This window comes from Epinephelus lanceolatus, chromosome 8, assembly GCF_041903045.1.
Source record: "Epinephelus lanceolatus isolate andai-2023 chromosome 8, ASM4190304v1, whole genome shotgun sequence".
Lineage (NCBI taxonomy): Eukaryota > Metazoa > Chordata > Actinopteri > Perciformes > Serranidae > Epinephelus > Epinephelus lanceolatus.
In genome coordinates, this window is record NC_135741.1 from 46,168,957 (window position 1) to 46,181,428 (window position 12,472).

Sequence of the window (12,472 nt, forward strand, 5' to 3'; positions counted from 1 at the left end):
ATATATATATATGTATGTATGTATGTATGTATGTGTATATATATATATATATATATATATATATATATATATATATATATGTATATATATATATATATGTATATATATATATATATGTATGTATGTATGTATGTGTATATATATATATATATATGTATATATATGTATGTGTATATATGTATGTATGTGTATATATATATATATATATATATATGTATATATGTATATATATATATATATATATATATATATATATATATATATATATATATATATATATATATATGTATATATATATATACAGTACAGGCCAAAAGTTTGGACACACCTTCTCATTCAATACATTTTCTTTATTTTCATGACTATTTACATTGTAGATTCTCACTGAAGGCATCAAAACTATGAATGAACACATGTGGAGTTATGTACTTAACAAAAAAAGGTGAAATAACTGAAAACATGTTTTATATTCTAGTTTCTTCAAAATAGCCACCCTTTGCTCTGATTACTGCTTTGCACACTCTTGGCATTCTCTCCATGAGCTTCAAGAGGTAGTCACCTGAAATGGTTTTCCAACAGTCTTGAAGGAGTTCCCAGAGGTGTTTAGCACTTGTTGGCCCCTTTGCCTTCACTCTGCGGTCCAGCTCACCCCAAACCATCTCGATTGGGTTCAGGTCCGGTGACTGTGGAGGCCAGGTCATCTGCCGCAGCACTCCATCACTCTCCTTCTTGGTCAAATAGCCCTTACACAGCCTGGAGGTGTGTTTGGGGTCATTGTCCTGTTGAAAAATAAATGATCGTCCAACTAAACGCAAACCGGATGGGATGGCATGTCGCTGCAGGATGCTGTGGTAGCCATGCTGGTTCAGTGTGCCTTCAATTTTCAATAAATACCCAACAGTGTCACCAGCAAAACACCCCCACACCATCACACCTCCTCCTCCATGCTTCACAGTGGGAACCAGGCATGTGGAATCCATCCGTTCACCTTTTCTGCGTCTCACAAAGACACGGCGGTTGGAACCAAAGATGTCAAATTTGGACTCATCAGACCAAAGCACAGATTTCCACTGGTCTAATGTCCATTCCTTGTGTTTCTTGGCCCAAACAAATCTCTTCTGCTTGTTGCCTCTCCTTAGCAGTGGTTTCCTAGCAGCTATTTGACCATGAAGGCCTGATTTGCGCAGTCTCCTCTTAACAGTTGTTCTAGAGATGGGTCTGCTGCTAGAACTCTGTGTGGCATTCATCTGGTCTCTGATCTGAGCTGCTGTTAACTTGCGATTTCTGAGGCTGGTGACTGGGATGAACTTATCCTCAGAAGCAGAGGTGACTCTTGGTCTTCCTTTCCTGGGTCGGTCCTCATGTGTGCCAGTTTCGTTGTAGCGCTTGATGATTTTTGCGACTCCACTTGGGGACACATTTAAAGTTTTTGCAATTTTCCGGACTGACTGACCTTCATTTCTTAAAGTAATGATGGCCACTGGTTTTTCTTTAGTTAGCTGATTGGTTCTTGCCATAATATGAATTTTAACAGTTGTCCAATAGGGCTGTCGGCTGTGTATTAACCTGACTTCTGCACAACACAACTGATGGTCCCAACCCCATTGATAAAGCAAGAAATTCCACTAATTAACCCTGATAAGGCACACCTGTGAAGTGGAAACCATTTCAGGTGACTACCTCTTGAAGCTCATTGAGAGAATGCCAAGAGTGTGCAAAGCAGTAATCAGAGCAAAGGGTGGCTATTTTGAAGAAACTAGAATATAAAACATGTTTTCAGTAATTTCACCTTTTTTTGTTAAGTACATAACTCCACATGTGTTCATTCATAGTTTTGATGCCTTCAGTGAGAATCTACAATAAATAGTCATGAAAATAAAGAAAACGCATTGAATGAGAAGGTGTGTCCAAACTTTTGGCCTGTACTGTATGTATGTGTATGTATATGTGTATATATATATATATATATATATATATATATATATATATATATATATACAAACATATATATATATATATATATATATATATATATAGCCAGCTTGACCTTGCTATCAGACAGCCCTTTCCAAAGGGGAACTAAAGCTGTTATATTCATCTATGCTCTTTTCAAAGCTGTCAGTTTTTCTCTTTTCTGTTTTGTCTTTGACAGGAACAGTGATTTTAGTTAGCTGAAGAGGGGAGAGCTGCTGGTCCCCCCAGTGCCTCTGTTAGTTAGTTTGTGGTATTGTGTGACTTAAGTAAATCTGAACTAACACTTTATCCTGTGGATTGCTAGGATATCTGTACTCATTTATTGAAACAGATGACTGTCTGTCTCTGCAGTATCTGGCCTTCACCTGTGGTCTGGTGAGAGGAGCTCTGTCCAACCTGGGAGTGAAGAGTATTGTGACTGCTGAAGTGTCCGTCATGCCAGCATGTAAGACAGGCATCATTCATCCATTATCCACATACAGACAAAAAAGAGTAACTCTACTTCTTGCCTTTGTTCAAGAGCTTTTAACTATATCTGTCATTATCAGTGAATTGAGTTTTTTTTACCATGCTGAGACAAACTCCATCTGCTGAGGAATGCCATGAGATGGTATTGAAAGTTCGAGGAAAAAGTATATTAAGTAGACCATTAGGGTTGGGTCAGTTCTCGGTAATACCAATCCGGTCCGGTACTCCATCTTGGACCGGGTTTTATTTTTTGAGACCGACCGGACCGCATACTTGGGCAGAACGTACGCGGAGCGGACGCCGCGGAGGTCCACCCAGTAAAAGTGGACGTCCGCAAGCCCTGTGCGCGCAAAGCACGACCGCGCGGACTTCGCTCCGTGCACCAGTGTCGAACACAAAAGACTATTCGGCATGTATTTTTCACATCGCAGGGATTTTTCACGGTCATTTTTACACGTAGTCCGCTCCGCTTATAGTAAGCCCGAGTCTGTGAGCACCTGTGTCTGCCTCTTCACCAAGCGCACAGCAAGCAGGAGAGAGAGGGGAGTGGGGCGGGGACTGAGCTAGGAAGTGCGAGTGCGCATGCGCCTCTACTGTAACCTGGAATTTGTTTAATAGTGACGGGGAGTGATAATGGCGGACAATTTAATCTCGACGAAATCAAGGAATGCGCCACTATGGCAACACTTTGGCTTTGAGCCAGATGAAGGAGGCAACCCTTGTTTGCACTGATTGAGTAAGCTGCAAAATTTATTTGTAAGGAATAAAAGAAACAACTTGTTACTGTCACTCTGTTGTCCTAAGGTCGTTTTTTATTTTAAATGAGTCAGTTGCGCCCCCAAATGGCGAAAATCCGGTATTACCAACTTGATGCGTTTTTTTTTACAAAAACCGGACCTTTTTTTTTTTTCTCATACCGACCCAACCCTATAGACCATGAGTTAGGACTTTTTGCCAAACTTTTTTTTTCAGTGTTTTTAACGGAGCCCAGTTGGTGTTGTTGGAAAAAAAAATGATTCTCTCAATAAGATAATTTTTGCTCTCACTTTAGTAATTTGTGCTCTGGACTCAATATGTTGTGCTTTGATTTAATATTTGTTTTTGGTTTTAGACTTTCAAGCTCCATCTCTCCCTCTCTCTCTTTGCCCAAACAAAACCACAGAGCCACCCCTTAATGAAAACTATATAGTAGCTGTACAGGATAACTGCTGCCTCCTTACACAGGACAGCATCTGAGCTTCAGGCTTTTTCCCCACATTCCGGCTCTGAGACCAAAGCCACAATTTGTGTAGCTTTGGTTGGCAAACACTAATGTAGCTCTGGGTCTGGAACCAGTTCTGTTCAGGATTCTTGGAACCTTGGTGCAGTCCAGTGAACCAGCTCGTGTTGAGTGGATTCCTTGTAATGTGCCATCAAAAGAAGGCGTTGCACAATGCATAACAGAACAGTAGTAGCAAAAAGTGGATTGCATTGATTACTTGTGAACTTTTGTTTCACAATTACAGATATTTGTTTATATCCAAAAAACAATACTATATATACTGTAAATCAGGGTTCCCACAGTCACGAAATTCTTGGAAAAGTTATGATATTTGAAAAAGTGTTTTCCAGGCTTGGAAATGGTTTGAAATGAACATAATGTTACAATAGTTTGTACAAGGGAGGATTAGGGCCATGTTAAAAAAAATAAAAATTTTTTAGATTTTGACAATAAAGTCATAAATCTATGAAAGTAGATACGTTGAGTAGCAGTATTAAAAGTATAAAAATGTGGTCAAAAAGTGTTGGGGGTGACAGTAATATAAATTCAAGCAGTATCATTTACCATTATACCTGGCTGTGGCTCAGAGGTAGAGCGGGTTGTCCACCAATCGAAAGATCAGCGGTTCGATCCCAGGCTCCTCCAGGCTGCATGTCGAAGTATCCTTGAGCAAGATACTGAACCCCAAATTGCTCTTGATGGCTGTTCCATCGGTGTGTGAGTGTGTTAAAACTGAGTAGCAGGTGGCACCTTGTATGGTAGCCTTGGCCGCTAGTGTATGAATGTGTGTGTGAATGGGTGAATGTGACTCGTAGTGTAAAAAGCGTTTTGAGTGGTCACTAGATGACTAGAAAGGCGCTATACAAATGCAGGTCCATTTACCATGTTACCTAACTTTCAAGTCTTAATCTCTGACTTTTTTTCTCCTAATATTTAATCTTTATACCTTAATCTTATATATATATATATAATCTTATACTTTAATACTTTGGAGATTTACAACTTTATTCATGAAATCTACTACATATGTTAATAAAATAAAAAACAAAACGTAAAACATGTCTACCATTATGCAAAATGCTTTCCTTGTATTATTAGGATCACATAATACACATAGACCAGAGCTGGCAATGCGTCATTGTCAACCGTTGTCTGAAAAGAATCACAAAATGCTGAAAACTGTTGCGTAGCAGGTTAGATGAGACTTTAACACTGAGATTTGAGACAAATAAAATATTCACTGTCACTGTGGTAAATGGCTAAATGATGCTGGTGACAGTTAACTACTGATGGATGGCTAACGTTAATTTGAGTGGGAAACAATTTTTTTTTTTTTTTTACCAAGAAATAAAAAATGTGGCATGGCCTTGATGTTTTGTGAAGTACCCCTGTGTGCCGGCCTGGTCTGTTGCCATATGCAGTTCGTTGGCGGCTATATGTATATATATATGTGTATGTATATATACACATATACATACACATACATACAGTACAGGCCAAAAGTTTGGACACACCTTCTCATTCAATGCGTTTTCTTTATTTTCATGACTATGCCGATGTCTAACAAGTGAGGAAAGTTAGCATACCGTAGCAGTTTGCCTGTCCCCAAATGCCTGTCAAGTGCTTGTTTAATAGAGTGCTCCAGGAGTGATGATGTTTTTCTGTAGGCCGACCCAAAAACTGGATCCTCCAGGTGAACTTCTACCTTCAGTAAGGTGTGTTTGAGGTGTGTTTGTGACAGTAATCCCTGATATTACTGCAGAGCTTTATTCAGATCAACATGTTTGGGAACTTCTCCCGTTGTCTTCTCAAAACGCTTATGGGATTTTTCCATTGGCTTTTGGGTTATTGCAGAAAATAAGCCCTGTAGCAAACTAACATTTACGATACTCAGACATTTTGTTCAGCAAGATAATCTTCACAAATGAACCCCACTTTTATGACGTTTGAAGTGTAAATGCAGTCATCAGAAGTAAAAAGCTAACATTAGGCTATAAATGAACTACAGCACAGTCATATGACTTAATGTCACCACCACAACAAGGCTGTAAAGCCGTGTTTGGTGTGATGACATTCTATAGTCTCATATAACCACTTGTTAGCAACCACCTTTTCTGAAACACAATGAAGATTTAGAGTTAACGAGTAGGGTATTTATTGACATATTTTATGTTGTCAAACACAGTTCGGTCAAGTTCAGTTCAGTTTGTTATACATTAGAACGGGCATTTTTGCATTTCCATTGTCAAAAGTTGTAGATGGTACCAATAGAACTGTTCTGTTTTGTGCTATTTTTTCATCATCCCTCTGTTTAGATACCAAGCACACTATGCTCACTAAAAGGTGGCACTAGAGGCTCAGATTGTTGTCACACTTGCTCTTCAGGGATGCAGTGCACAAAATCGCTGTTTTTGTAAATGCCCATTGATTGGGACAGAGCCTCTAAACACTCCAGCCTGTTTTGTCTTTGTTTGAAAATGTGGGCGTGTAAATGTTTGGCAAAAACATGGTTTTATTGTACAGTGGCATAAGATCATAGGTAGGCTCTTACTATTTCCTTTGTTTTATTTATTATGATATTTGTGTATGATTATTTTATATTTCAATAACTGTACAGCACTTTGGTCAACTGAGGTTGTTTTTAAATGTGCTTTATAAATAAAGTTTGACTTGACTTGACTTGAGGTAGACTTTACATTCTGACCACAGACTGTGTACTGTATCAACCCAACATAGACTGCACTGCAGTACAACAGCCCAGCACTGCTCTTTCAAATCATTATTTAAAGTCAAATGTTTGAGCCTGTGTCACAAAGCTATTGGCTCTATTCTATGTTAATCATGCTGAGGTTTGGGCTGTTGTGTTGGACTGCTGTTTTTAGAGAGGGATCTCCATCATCTCGTTCAACCCTGTTTTTAAGTTGAGGTGGAAAAATCTTGGAAACATATCCAAGCGAAAGAAAATGGTTTGTTTTTATTCCTGAATAAGAACAAAGAGTGTGCTAACACATGCTTTCTTCTCTGTCTGTTCTGTATATCTGCAGGTAAATTCCAGGTCATGATCCAGAAAATATAGCGACCAACTGAGGCCACTCTGCACTCCCTTCCTCCCTGCCTTCATATATCTTTAAGTTTTTGTCATTGAAGGGAAACGCTGCCCAGTGAAATATAGTTCTCTGTACACTTTGGATCACAATTACAGATGCTGTTATGAAAGTTTGTCCTGACTTCCAACATCCAGAGTCCTGTTTAATGATAACAGTTATTTGAGGAAGAGTGATTCCTGTTGACGCTGCCATTAATCATAAGTGGACAAACACTTTCCACTGCCAAGACACTTTCTGAGTATATAGTTATGTCTCTGTTCTATAAAGTCTTAAGTTTCTCACTAAATTAGTGTGTGAGTATTGTCATTATGGAAGTGCTTTGGCACCCTCTAGTGGCACAACAGTATACTGCACAATCAGTTTGAATTGAGACAGTAAACTGTTAATCCATTTTAAACATGACTGAAATATATTGAGTTATAAACACATTTGCTAGAATTTATCAGTTATATTGTCCCCACCCTACCAGTTAGCTCTGCTTAGAACTTGAGTGCTTTACAGCAAGCTTTAAAATAAATAAATAAATAATTAAATAAATAAATAAAATGGGGCCCAGCTGAGCTGCATAGATGACATGTGGCGACAGTCAAAGGCAGACAGAATTCACATGGAGAACATGCCAAAATGTGTTTTGATAAAAAGATAAGTAGATGAATGAATAAAGAGGTTTACCTGTCATAACAGTGCTCCCCATAGAGTAAAGACACTCATTGTAGCACTAGTAATGATCTGCAGTACCATTGTAGCATTAAAATGTCCAAACTGTATGTACATACATGTATTATAGATGGATTTTGTTGTTATTAAGGTTGAATCTGTTGCAATAAATTATGGAGATATATTTGTGTCTTTATTACATGTGAGAAAATAAATGATATGAGAGGGGGAAAAATGTTTGAGAGAAAAAAAAAATATTTGAGAGAAAAAGTTTTCACACTGATAGCAAAAACTAATTATATTTGAGACTTAAAGAAGTTTTGAGAGAAAGTAGGCTATTTTGTCATAGAATATAAAAAAAAATAATCTGAGATTTAAAAAATGATTTCCAAGAAAAAAACTCTCAAACTTTTTTTACTCTCAAATATTTTTATTTTTGCTATCAGTGTGAAAACATTTTTCTTCTCTCTCTCAAAACCTAAGTCTTTGCTCTCCTCTCAGGATTTCGCGCTCACTGTGAAAATAATGTCATGGGCGGGGCCACGTTCCTATTGGCCAGTCTCAATCGAATTGACAGCTGGGTGAGGATCGTCTTGGGAGTTGAATTCAGCTGAATCATTCATCCACCATGGTGGATTCACCGGCACAGGTACGCTGCGTTATTTGGGAGCGGAGACTCCAATGTTTGGGTAAGATGGTGACACACAATTGATAGCTTGGTAGCTAGCTGAGCAAGTTGGTTATCAAAATCATTCCTATAATGAATCCCTTTTCTCATCTAACGTTATTTTACCGAGATTGTGTTATTAACTGCACTAGCCAGCTAGTGTTAACTTTACATCTAGCTAGGTTATCCCATTAACGTTACTTTACTACGGTGCTTTTCTCTTCCAACATTCGATGTGTGGCAGGGTGAGCGCTGCTACACCTCCGCCCTTAACTGGCATCAGCTGGGCCTAATTTCCAGTTGTCGGAGCCTAACTGCGCAGTGGTGGCACCTGCGTTATTTGGTCTTCCCCTCACGGGTGCGCTCACTTCTACCTGGCGAGGGCTGTGTGTGTCGTGCTCCGGTTTCTGTACCCAAACTTGGGACTCATAAGGTAGGCATGGGTGCTGCAATGTTTGTGTACTGTTAAAGCGTATTATGGTGTCACAGCTGCCGTGACTCTTCGCTTTACAGCGGCGTTGGCCGTTCCTGTCGTGTGCAGCTTCGGAGGGGACTTTGAAAAGCGTGGTGTCTGCTCTTCCTCACTGTGAGACGGTGACTGGGTTTGAGCTGTGCGCTGTGCGTTAAGCTCCCTTCACTCCGGTAAGCTCGCTCTGTTTTTTTATTTCTACTTCTGCTAGTTGTGTTAACTTTATGTTAACAGGTTGTCCTGCTCTCTGTTCTGCTGTAGCCGAGGCCACAGCTTGTGGCTTCTTCTCCTCCTCTGCGCACTGTGTGGGGCTGCACTCCGCAGCCCGGTGACGTGGGCCGCCAGCTGGGCATCCCGAAGGCCTCCAGCCCCGGTGCGGCTGCTCCGTTTTCCACTGCTGTTCTGCCGGTTTCCCACAGACGGATTAAAGCACACTGTAACGCGGCTGTGCGTTCATGCGGCTTTGGACCTCTGTGTTGGGCTATATTTGGAAGTCCGTCTCCTGTCCCCATATTTACAAATCTGTGTGACCTTCTGTTGTTAAGAGTAGTCTACAGGTTTGAGTGTATTCCCTGGGGTGCAAATCCACAGGTGGCGTTGTCGGTTCATTTCCCTCTCCTCTCCATTTGGCCACACATGCATAACGTTATATATGCATATCCGCTCCCAAATAACGCAGCGCACCTGTGCCGTTGAATCCACCATGGTGGATGAATGATTCAGTTGAATTGGACTCCCAAGACGATCCTCACCCAGCTGTCAATTCGATTGAGACTGGCCAATAGGAACGTGGCCCCGCCCATGACATTATTTTCACGGTGAGAGCAAAATCCTGACACCAAAGCAAAGACTTAGGTTTTGAGAGAGAGAAGAAAAATGTTTTGAGAGAAACAATTTTTTGAGAGAAAATGTTTTCACACTGATAACAAAAAATATTTGAGAGTAAAAAAAAGTTTTGAGTTTTTTTTCTCGGAAATCATTTTTTAAATCTCAGAATATTTTTTTTAATATTCTATGACAGTCTCAAATATTTATTTTTTTTGCTATCTGTGTGAAAACTTTTTCTCTCATTTTTTTTCTCTCAAACATTTTTTTCCCCTCATTTATTTTCTCACATGTAATAAAGACACAAATATATCTCCATATAAATTGCCTTGCTGTCTACTTTCCAGCTTTAATTTTCTGGTTAACGAAAGCCAAGTTATAAACTATTTGTGGCAAACAGATCAAGGAATCTACAGTGTTTTCAGAAATAATCCAGAGCCCTTTACTTTTTTCACATTTCATGTTGCAGTCTTGTTCTAAATCTTTTTGATTATTTTTCCCTCAATAATGTACACATCAGTAGTAGTAGTAGTAGTAAGTAGAGAGGCAGTGAGTGGATTACTCACAAAGGCAGTGTCAGGTGGTTGTCAGGCAGGTGTCAAGACAGTGGTGAGTGACAGGTCCGCTGCCAAAATGTTTGTTTTTCAATGATTTTAATTGCCTCCATTGAAGAGATTCTGATTTTGCCTGTTGCGAATAAAAAGGAACAGGAATACACTTACTTTAACTTTTATGTGACCCTACACATCTACACAGCAGCAGAGTGACAGCTGACACTGACATAGTTAAGTGGTACAAATATTAGAATTTTAATATAATCTTGAACTATAAAATTTTAAGATACAAATACAGATTAATAAAATAAAAAATATCTTGAGTCAGCATCTGCTGCTGCTTAGATATCAGGTGGCAGTTGATGCCACTGGAAGTCAAAGGATTGCCACTATATCGCAGATGTGTGCCACTAGAGGTCAGAGCAGTGCCACAAGAGGTCAGAGTGGTGCCACTAAAATTCAGAGTGCCACTAGAAGTTAGAGCAAGTGCCACTTAAAGTCAGAGAGGTGCCACCAGAAGTCAAAGCAGGCCCACTAAAATTCAGAGGAGTGCCACTAGAAGTCAGAGCAGTGTCACTAGAAGTCAGAGAGGTGCCGCTTGATGTTTTTGTTGGTGTTGTTTTTGTTTACAAGAGGAAATTCACTCTGCCTCAACAAACTGATTTTATTTACCGTTTGTTACCACTGAAAATGTCTTAACAAATGTCAGTAGGCAGCTGACAAACCCCCTACATGCTACATGCTCCCCATCTAACAGCAGACACAGTAACAGTACTCTACTCTGATGTCATCATCCATATTGATTAGTGCAGCCTTAATAAATAGAGGCTGGTGTGGGGGTGGTCTTCTGGGTTGGAGGCAGAGGCTCATTGTTAAGAGGCATCATTTGAGACAAGCATGTAATGACAATGCACACAGTGTACTGTATCACTATCGCCTCAATTAGGAAGCATCAATTAGTCCAGTCACTTGATAACACTTAATATGGACTCATGGAAGATTATCCAATGAACTAAAATAGATAACAATAAAAATCAAATCAAAGACTGTGCAACAAAAGTCTTACTTTTCTCCCGTCTCTGATAGGGCTGTTACCAGGGGTGTCACTAGACTTTAAGACTGTGCTGGGGCACAGAATGCATGCTCGCGCGTGAAGCACTTATTTAGAATTAAAAGCTTAAATAGTGCTTTAAACTATACAGTCAGATTATGTTGTTGACTGGATCTTTGATTAACCACCTGAATGAACTGATGCATTTGGCCTACTTGTGGACTTGCAAAATCGAATTTGGGGCGACAAAACCAGATATTTTTAGCCATTTTTCTGGTGACAAAACAATATAAGAACCATGATGGTGGGACATTCTGTCACTTCAGTTGTCCAAAACATGTGGTTTGTGCCAGACGGACATGATTGCCAGTATTTTTTCATTATTGCAAGAAATTCCATTGACTCATTCACAAGTCAAAAATGTGTTTTATCTGAAAGAAACATGCAATATTTACATCTAGGATCATAGAAAAATAGTCAACCAAGTGCAATGATGTCCTCAAACATAATATTTGTTTTTCAGTTTCAGTTATACAGTACAGGCCAAAAGTTTGGACACACCTTCTCATTCAATGCGTTTTCTTTATTTTCATGACTATTTACATTGTAGATTCTCACTGAAGGCATCAAAACTATGAATGAACACATGTGTAGTTATGTACTTAAAACAAAAAGGTGAAATAACTGAAAACATGTTTTATATTCTAGTTTCTTCAAAATAGCCACCATTTGCTCTGATTACTGCTTTGCACACTCTTGGCATTCTCTCCATGAGCTTCAAGAGGTAGTCACCTGAAATGGTTTTCCAACAGTCTTGAAGGAGTTCCCAGAGGTGTTTAGCACTTGTTGGCTCTTGTTTGCCTTCACTCTGCGGTCCAGCTCACCCCAAACCATCTCGATTGGGTTCAGGTCCGGTGACTGTGGAGGCCAGGTCATCTGCCGCAGCACTCCATCACTCTCCTTCTTGGTCAAATAGCCCTTACACAGCCTGGAGGTGTGTTTGGGGTCATTGTCCTGTTGAAAAATAGATGATCGTCCAACTAAATGCAAACCAGATGGGATGGCATGTCGCTGCAGGATGCTGTGGTAGCCATGCTGGTTCAGTGTGCCTTCAATTTTGAATAAATCCCCAACAGTGTCACCAGCAAAACACCCCCACACCATCACACCTCCTCCTCCATGCTTCACAGTGGGAACCAGGCATGTGGAATCCATCCGTTCACCTTTTCTGCGTCTCACAAAGACACGGCGGTTGGAACCAAAGATGTCAAATTTGGACTCATCAGACCAAAGCACAGATTTCCACTGGTCTAATGTCCATTCCTTGTGTTTCTTGGCCCAAACAAATCTCTTCTGCTTGTTGCCTCTCCTTAGCAGTGGTTTCCTAGCAGCTATTTGACCATGAAGGCCTGATTCGCGCAGTCTCCTCTTAACAGTTG

The 12,472-nt window shown here is 39.9% G+C and overlaps 2 protein-coding genes across 3 annotated transcripts in view; both read left to right on the plus strand.

Annotated features, from left to right (window-relative positions):
- The window catches only part of trappc6b (trafficking protein particle complex subunit 6B), a 20,084-nt gene extending 12,421 nt beyond the window's left edge, over positions 1-7,663 (plus strand). For both annotated transcript variants that reach the window (XM_033628820.2, XM_033628818.2), the window contains 2 exons: positions 2,326-2,419; positions 6,748-7,663. In XM_033628820.2, coding sequence (XP_033484711.1) covers positions 2,326-2,419; positions 6,748-6,779 — 126 coding nt within the window. In that variant the 3' untranslated portion in view covers positions 6,780-7,663. The remainder of the gene's footprint in view (positions 1-2,325; positions 2,420-6,747) is intronic.
- Positions 7,664-7,972: 309 nt separating this feature from the next.
- On the plus strand, positions 7,973-11,027 carry LOC144464185 (uncharacterized). The gene is made up of 4 exons (XM_078170374.1): positions 7,973-8,116; positions 8,379-8,567; positions 8,648-8,776; positions 8,865-11,027. The coding sequence occupies exons 1-3, from the start codon at positions 8,096-8,098 to the stop codon at positions 8,759-8,761; spliced, it is 324 nt and encodes a 107-aa protein (XP_078026500.1). The 5' UTR covers positions 7,973-8,095; the 3' UTR covers positions 8,762-8,776; positions 8,865-11,027.
- Positions 11,028-12,472: the final 1,445 nt, after the last annotated feature.